The 8,586-nt window shown below is 44.3% G+C and overlaps 1 protein-coding gene across 2 annotated transcripts in view; it reads right to left on the bottom strand.

Annotated features, from left to right (window-relative positions):
* Window positions 1-604: 604 nt before the first annotated feature.
* The window catches only part of VPS33A (VPS33A core subunit of CORVET and HOPS complexes), a 33,790-nt gene continuing 25,808 nt past the window's right edge, over window positions 605-8,586 (bottom strand). For both annotated transcript variants that reach the window (XM_030939601.1, XM_010368350.2), the window contains exons 9-13: window positions 7,524-7,591; window positions 6,260-6,397; window positions 4,824-4,961; window positions 1,849-2,017; window positions 605-1,477 (exon numbers count right to left, since the gene is read on the bottom strand). In XM_030939601.1, coding sequence (XP_030795461.1) covers window positions 1,296-1,477; window positions 1,849-2,017; window positions 4,824-4,961; window positions 6,260-6,397; window positions 7,524-7,591 — 695 coding nt within the window. In that variant the 3' untranslated portion in view covers window positions 605-1,295. The remainder of the gene's footprint in view (window positions 1,478-1,848; window positions 2,018-4,823; window positions 4,962-6,259; window positions 6,398-7,523; window positions 7,592-8,586) is intronic.

Below are 8,586 nucleotides of genomic sequence, written 5' to 3'. Positions count from 1 at the left end.
CAGCAGAGAGGGGGCTGAAACAGTGTTTTCAGCTGAGTAGGGAGTGGCCACAGACTGCTAGAAAAGTACATGTGGCAGTTACCATGGAAACAAAGTGGCCAGATGCTGAAGAAGCAAGAGTTGCCCCTCTTCATCATGGGACCAGTTGGATGTTGGGCCCTTGATGGATAGAAGAGAAAATGGAAACCTCAATGGAGGCATCCACCACTGCTGTGTCTGGAGTTACCATGTGTGCTAAGAAACTGTCTTTGAATTCTTTCAAAGGCTGAATTCTCAGAAGGCTGCTCCCCAATTATCACATTCTTCCATGTCAAAAGCCCCTGATAAGTATGGAACCTACAGAGATGTAGCTGATCACATAGAGCATAAACTTTGTTTCTGGGCAAGAAGCTCCCCTAAACCTCTTGCTTTGTAAGAAGTAGAAGGAAGCAAACTTGCCTTAGTGATCAGTTGCGAGAGCGACTGATGACCCTAAATATAATCTCCCATACTCTGCAGGAAAAAGAAATCTCAACTCAATGATAAAATGATCTCCAGCTCCCAACACGTAACCACTGTCCTAGGCCTGATGCACCCTGAAGAAGTACAGCACTGGGGATTAGGTGATGGACTTTCTCTTTTTATTTTCAGTTTCACCTCCTCAGTCTCAGCGTTCTTATTTTAAGAGCCAGCCTCCTTTGTCTGGCAGAATGGATTATCTACCCCCACCATCCTTAATGTGTTTCCAGAGGTCTCTAATGAAGACCCTGAGCTTAGAAAACTCAAAACCAGTGCTTCTTTGACTCAGGTTGATTCTCTTCTATTCTTCTTTATTCAGCAGATTAGAGGCTGGGCATGGTGGCTCAGGCCTGTAATCCCAGCACTATAGGAGGCCAAGGTGGGTAGATCACCTGAGGTCAGGAGTTCGAGACCAGCCAGGCCAACATGGTGAAACACCATCTCTACTAAAAATACAAAAATTAGCCAGGTGTGGTGGTGCATGCCTGTAGTTCCAGCTACTCAGGAGGCTGAGGCAGGAGAATCTCTTGAACCCAGGAGGCGGAGGTAGCAGTGAGGTGAGACCGCGCCACTGCACTCCAGTCTGGGTGACACAGCAAGACTCCGTCTCAAAGCAAAAAAAAAATGGAATACAAAAGAGAAGGAGAAAGCAGTAAACGGTAGTATAATTTAAGAAGCTGACCCCAGAATATATTCTGCATTCCATGTTTCTTCTATGGGGTTTAACTTCCTTTCAGCAACTTCTTCAAAGATGCAGTTTATTCTGTAGTACACTCGTTAAGTCTCCTCTGAACACCCTAGAAAGGTTTTTCCATCAGAGCCTCTATCCAACTGGTTCCGTTCATTAGTTTAGTGGTGGCAATGACATATTCTGTACCTCCATCTTCCAACTGGGAGAGAAATCGCAGGGCAGCAATTTCAGCAAAGGTTACGCCCCCGAGGAAAAATACCAGAGTCACTCGGTTTTCTCCTGGTTGACCTAAAATTTAAACATTTCAGAATTAAAAACTATTACTGGTGCTCCTCTTCCCACCTCTTCAAACATTTTATCATTCACAAGAATAAACAAGTGTCTTCATCCAGACAGTTCATCCGAAACCAAGGAATACTGATTTTGATCTCAATGTTTTTTCTAACTCCTGAGATTCTCAACATAGAAGTTGAAAGCTGCTACCCCTCAGGGAATAATCCGATTCTAGTGCTTACTATACACATTAGCAACGAACAAAAGAGGTATATTTAATTCTGACTCCTAAGTGCTTTACTAAGTATTTTACAAAGCAACTGTACAATACCTGAAAACCACACTAACAGGACATAATTATCTGTAGATGCTGGACTGGGACTTACGTTTCTTCTGCAGTCCTGTGGGCAGTGGCTGTCGCTCTTCAAAGTGGGGCCCTGGGAGGATGCGGAGGACCTCCTCGATGCTCCGCCAGCCAGGTCGGGAAAGCAGCTGGGCCAGCCGCACACTGAGCGGGGCGTACCCACTGTACACGTAGGATATGTCCGTGGGGTTCTGTGAGATAATTAAAGAACAAAAACCCTGTAGATACAGAGACTTAGAGCAACCTGACTGTGGCCTTTTGGGTAATCCAAAATTATTTGATTTGGATTTAAAGATATACAACCCCCACCCCTGCCATGCCCTGTTCTAATCCACCCCAGCAGAGCTCAATTTTAGCAGCCAGAGCTTCACTTTTGACTCAAATCTTGAAAAGCCACTCAAAGCAGCTCTAGATACAGAAGATGAAAAATTACTTGGTTTGGCATGAAACTTTTTTTTTTTTTTGAGACAGAGTCTGGCTCTGTTGCCCAGGCTGGAATGCAGTGGTGTAATCTTGGCTCACTGCAACCTCCGCCTCCCAAGTTCAAGCAATTCTCCTGCCTCAGGCTCCCAAGGAGCTGGGATTACAGGTGTGCACCACCACTCCTGGCTCATTTTTGTATTTTTAGTAGAGACAGGGTTTTGCCATGTTGGCCAGGCTGGTCTTGAACTCCTGACCTCAGGTGATGCACTTGCCTTGGCCTCCCAAAGTGTTGGGATTACAGGCCTGAGCCACTGCGTCCGGCCAGCATGAAATGTAGTGGGGGGAAGTTGGCACTCCCTAGCTAAGCAATGATGTGCAATAACCTTTGAACTTAGCAATTCTACTTTTAGGCATTCATCCTACAGAGATGCTTGCAGAACAAAAGATAATAGACCAAAGTATAAACATATTACCTGCAACACTGCATGTAACAGCAAAGACTGGAAACAACTTAATTTCTATCAATAGCAATCTGTTAAATCATTAAATAAGGTATAGCCTCAAAACCACTATGTAGCAATTTAGAAAAATTAAAAAGAAGGGGAAGATCACAAAAGACCCTTCAAGATCCTTTGTTAAGTGGGGGGTGGGTCCAGAGTCAGAAAGGTCAGAACAGTGAAGGCAGCTGAACTAATACGTACATGACAGACTCTAGACATTAAGGACCTCTATTTTCCCACTGGGAAAAAAATCATCCAATTTTGCTCCTGACAGAGGAGACTGTCTAGTTATGAGCTTTTGTTGCAAGAGGCAGCCTAATAAAGTCCCTTATGAAAAAACAAAAAAGGCTGAAATTTAGAAACATTAGAATAAATAATACATGTATAGCAAAGTGCACCCCACTTTGGAGACCAACAGTAGAGAATATGCACTCTTTATGTAAAAATGTGTATGCACAGAATCCTTCTAGAAGGATAGATTAAAAACTGGCCACAGTGACTGCCTCTGAGGGGAAATGGTGGAAGGAAACTCACTTGGCCCTGATGGCCCTGCTTTTGCATAGCTTTTTTTTTCTTTTTTTGGAGATAGAGTCTCATTCTGTTGCCCATGCTGGAGTGCAGCAGTGCAATCTCAGCTCACTGTATTCTCAACCTCTCAGGCTTAAGTGATCCTGCCACTTCAGTCTCCTGAGTACAGTAGCTGGGACTACAGGTGCATGCTCCACCATGCCCTGATCACTTTTGTATTTTTTGGTAGAGACACGGTTTCATGTTGGCCAGGCTGGTCTTGAACTCCTGACCTCAAGTCATCCTCCTGCCTTGGCCTCCCAAAGTGCTGGGATTACAGGTGTGAGCCACCGCGCCCATCCATGGCTGGCTTGTTTATGAGAGCTGGACGTCTCTACTGGCTCCTCTAGACACTCTCCACCCTTCTCCGCAATGCTCTATGCCCAGAGATGGACCTGTAGGTCCCACACCAACACATGCCAATGCCTTCTCTTTGGGTCTGACCAGTGCAAAGCACCAGAGTGAACTGGAGAGTGGGCAGCAGTGTGAGGACGATGTTGTCACTGGCCGGCTTCGTCTGCTGGAGGTTGACCATACCCTCAGCGAGAGGCCCCTCACCCCTTACCTCAACAGATGGCCCCACCACAGCTCTTCTCTCCAGGTTCTAAGATAAATTTCTAGAATACCCACCTCTCCTTGCTCTTCAGGCCGTGTCTCGCAAGGGCTCCCCACCGCACTGCCTCTTACTGGTCTCCACTCTTCCCACATCTTTATTTATTTAAGACAGAGTCTTACTCCCTAGCCAAGGCTGGAGTGCAGTGGCGCAAACATGGTTCACTGCAACTGCCTCCTGGGCTCAGTGATCCTCTAACCACGGCCTCTTGGACTAAAGGCTCATACCACCATTGGCCATTCTTTTTTTTTTTTTTGCAGAGATAGGGCTTTGCCATGTTGCCCAGGCTGGTCTCGAACTCCTGGACTCAAGCGATCTGACACTTCAGCCTCCCAATACACTGGGATTACAGGCATGAGCCACTGAGCCTGCCCCATATCTTTTTGTTTTTGGAGAGAGAGTCTCGCTCTGTTGCCCAGGCTGGAGTGCAATGGCGCGATCTGAGCTCACTACAATCTCCACCTCCTGGGTTCAAGCGATTCTCCTGCCTCAGCCCCCCAAGTAGCTGGGATTACAGGTGTGCACCACAATGCCGGAATAATTTTTGTATTTTTAGTAGAGATAGGGTTTTCCATGTTGGTCAGGCTGTTCTCAAACTCCTGAGCTCAAGTGATCTGCCTGCTTTGGCCTCCCAAAGTGCTGGGATTATAGGTGTGAGCCACCGCGCCTGGCCCACATCTTTATTAAACTCTCCAGAAACTCCCCAGTTTAAGAGCATTCTCTGTTTCCTTCTAGGGTTCTGATGGATACAATACATGATGCATTACTTTTTCAAAAACATTAGAAAATTGTTTTTAGAAAGCAAGGCAGATGTGTAGGTTCAGAAGCATGTGTTGTCATGTGGATGATCTAACCAGTCCCTAAGCTGAGACAAGGTGGAGAAGTGTGGCTTACTTGCTCGTTAACATCATCCATCCAGAGGCGTAATGTTTTCCGTATAGTTGGGTAATTGTTTCTGCCCCCCGTCTGCGGTTTCAGTAGGCCGGCCTTCTCCAGGTTGTGTAAGGTCAATATGTGCTCATAGCCATATGTCTGCAAGGGAAGTCATTTGGCCTTGATATAAGATCAGCAAAAGGATTTCTGCAATTTTCAAAGAAGGGCACTTCCAACAAATCAATTTGGTGTGTACCATAGGACATGCAATGTTAAAAAAGTCCAGCAATGTTAGTGGATGGGCACAGAGGACAGGGTGGAGGGATGAAACTTGTCCTAAAACTGCTTGCCTGTAATTCAGCTCACTGTTTCAAAGAGAAATTTAAATTTTTTACTTTAAAGTCAGAATGTATGGACCCAATCTAAGTGAGCATCAAATAAATGATAGTATATTTTTATATGGTATATAATTAGCTCCAAAAAAGAATAAGGCGTATCTACACATCCTGGTAAGAAAGGTCTCCAGAATATATTAAAAAACAGTAATATGCAATGTAGGATATTATTTCTATTTTTAAAAAATAGTCAAGGTCTGGGCATGGTGGCTCACACCTGTAATCCCAGTACTTTGGGAGGCCAAGGTGGGTGGATCACTTGGGGTCAGGAATTTGAGACCAGCCTGGCCAACACGGCGAAACCCTGTCTCTACTAAAAATATAAAAATTAGCTGGGCCTGGTAGCAGGTACCTGTAATCCCAGCTACTCAGGAGGCTGAGGCAGGAGAATCGCTTGAACCTAGGAGGTTACAGTGAGCCAAGATTGTGCCACTGCACTCCAGCCTGGGAAACTCTTGCTATGTTGCCTAGGCTGGTATTGGCCTCCAGCGATCCTCCTGCCTCAGCCCCACAAAATATTGGGATAACAGGGGTGAGCCACTGTGCCCAGCCTGTTAGCTATTATTATCACACAAATACAATAAACAGTGATGGCTACCAAGACTAATTCCTCTAGGTGTTAAAAAATTTAAAAAACAGTGGTGACAAGACACCAAAATGGCAGCATTGTATTTTTTATTTTTAAAAACATTTTAACTTTTTATTATTATTTTTTGAGACAGAGTCTTACTCTGTTGCCCAGGCTGGAGAGCAGGGGCGTGATCTTGACACACTGTAACCTCCGCCTCCTGTGTTCAAGCAATTCTCCTGCCTCAGCCTCCCAAATAGCTGGGACTACAGGTGCATGCTACCATGCCTGGCTAATTTTTGAATTTTTGGTAGAGATGGGGTTTCACCATGTTGGCCAGGCTGGTCTCAAAGTCCTAACCTCAAGTGATCCACCTGCTTCGGCCTCCCAAAGTGCTGGGATTACAGGCATAAGCCACTGTGCCCGGCCCATGAAGTATTTTTTAAAAAGATGCTGTCCTCCTTGGCAAATTAATAATTTAAAAATATGCTTACCTGGAGAATCTCTCTTTTGTAATAATCCAAAACTTTTTGTTTGAGCCCACTATTACACACGGATTGGAGGCAAACTAATCTTAACACCTTGATCAACGAGTGCTTTTGGGCGATACAATCCTCAATGTAATTGTTGACCTAGAAATAAAGTAGCGTACATATACATTTACATATACATATACACATACATATACATATACACACATACACACACACAATGCATGGTTTGGGAACTTAATTTGATGATTATTATTTTTCAAAGTCCAATAAAGGAGATATGTGGGAAAATGAGATATTTTTCCACAGTCCCTAACCCTTCCCTGAAATAGCTCTGCTAGCCCCAGCCACATACACACCCTGGCCACCACACAGACACCAGACACACGAACACACATACACACGCACACACACACACACGCTCAGTGATCAGGCCAAGTCACTGGAGCCCAAGGCTGCTGAGAATACAATTGGTCACTCCCTATGCCTGTCTGGACACATCTGTCTCTAAGGACATGCTTCTGAGAGGCTACCGGATGCCTACTCCATTTCAATAGTATCAACAACTAATCTAGCAAAAAGTATCAGTAATTGTTTTATGTTAGGAATTTTCATAAAGTGAATAAAATTTGTTAATATTAAGAGCTACTTAAAGGAGTTATATAAGAAACTCTTTCAAAAGAGCAAATACCTTAATTTATCTAATACAGTCTTAAAAAGATTTGATTATAGGGGCGGGGTCTCATCTTGCCATGTATGGCAGAAAGTGTCTTGCACAGAATATTAAATATCTGTTACTTGATAAAAATCTACACTTGCACATTTTGCATTTGCTCTTAAAAATATTTAAGTGGCTGGGCGTGGTGGCTCACACCTGTAATCCCAGCACTTTGGGAGGCTGAGGTGGGCAGATCACAAGGTCAGGAGATGGAGACCATCCTGGCTAACACGGTGAAATCCCGTCTCTACTAAAAATACAAAAAATTAGCCAGGTGTGGTGGCAGGTGCCTGTAGTCCCAGCTACTCGGGAGGCTGAGGCAGGAGAATGGCGTGAACCTGGGAGGCGGAGCTTGCAGTGAGTGGAGATCGTGCCACTGCACTCCAGCCTGGGTGACAGAGCAAGCTGGGCGACAGAGTGAGACTCCATCTCAAAAAAAAAAAAAAATTTAGGCAAGGCATGGGAATTGAAGCAGTTGGTTTTCTGGCTATAATCTGAGGTTTAATAAGTTTTCAATTACTTGTTAAAGAGGTTTTTTTGTCCACATACCTTATCAGTGTCTATTCCAGACATAAACTCCTGTTCCACGGTTAATTTATCAAAGAAGTCTTCAGAAGCTAAAATGAAATTAGCAAATTTGCAACTTAGAAATTAAATGTTAATTTACTTGAGTGGCATGCTTTTATACACAGAGCACAATTCAGAAACTAGACATGTAGCTGGGCACAGTGGCTCACACCTGTAATCTCAGCACTGTGGGAGGCCGAAGTGGGTGGATCACTTCAGGCCAGAAGTTCAAGACCAGCCTGACCAACATGGCCAAACCCCATTTCTGCCAAAAATACAAAAATTAGCTGGGTGTGGTGGTGCACACCTGTAGTCCCAGCTACTCGGGAGGCTGAGGCACAAGAATCACTTAAGTGGGGAGTGGAGTTTACAGTGAGCTAAGATCGCGCTACTGCATTCCAGCCTGGGCAACAGAGCAAGACTCTGTCTCAAAAGAAAAGAAACCAGACATCAAGCAAAAAAGCAAGCAAGCAATAAGTTTAAGTCTCACCTGAAGAAAATCTTCTAGGAAACGTGGAGAACCCTAGGCCTCTGCACTCCTAGGTTATACTGAGATACAGTCAACAACAGCGCTCCTTTGTATCCTTAGGATTTCAGTACAGACCCCAGAATGAGCATCAGTAGGAATGAAAGCTAATTTCTCAAGAACATTTCATTTTTATCATTAGGTTCAACCCAATTTCAACTGGTTTCTACTTCTATGAACAGGAAAACAAAGGACTGATTTTCCAAGACTGTGATTTGGTTAATATTCAAAGTATACTTCATAAAACAATCTCCTATTCAGCTTTTATAGCCCTGTGTTGTAATGAACAAACTCATGTCTGCTTTAATAGGTGTCTTCTGAGCTCTTTCAAAATACTTAACATATACTCTTTGTACCAATTCTGCACAGAGTATTCAAGGGAAGAACATGAGCCAATTAAGTAATCCTTCAAAAAAGGAAAAAAGCGGCTGGCCGCGGTGGCTCACGCCTGTAATCCCAGCACTTTGGGAGCCGAGGCAGGTGCATTACCTGGGGTTGGGAGTTTGAGACCAGCCTGAC

This window comes from Rhinopithecus roxellana, chromosome 10 (assembly GCF_007565055.1).
Source record: "Rhinopithecus roxellana isolate Shanxi Qingling chromosome 10, ASM756505v1, whole genome shotgun sequence".
Taxonomy (NCBI): Eukaryota; Metazoa; Chordata; class Mammalia; order Primates; family Cercopithecidae; genus Rhinopithecus; species Rhinopithecus roxellana.
Note: the sequence above shows the minus strand (reverse complement) of the source record. Positions and strands in the feature narration are given on the sequence as shown.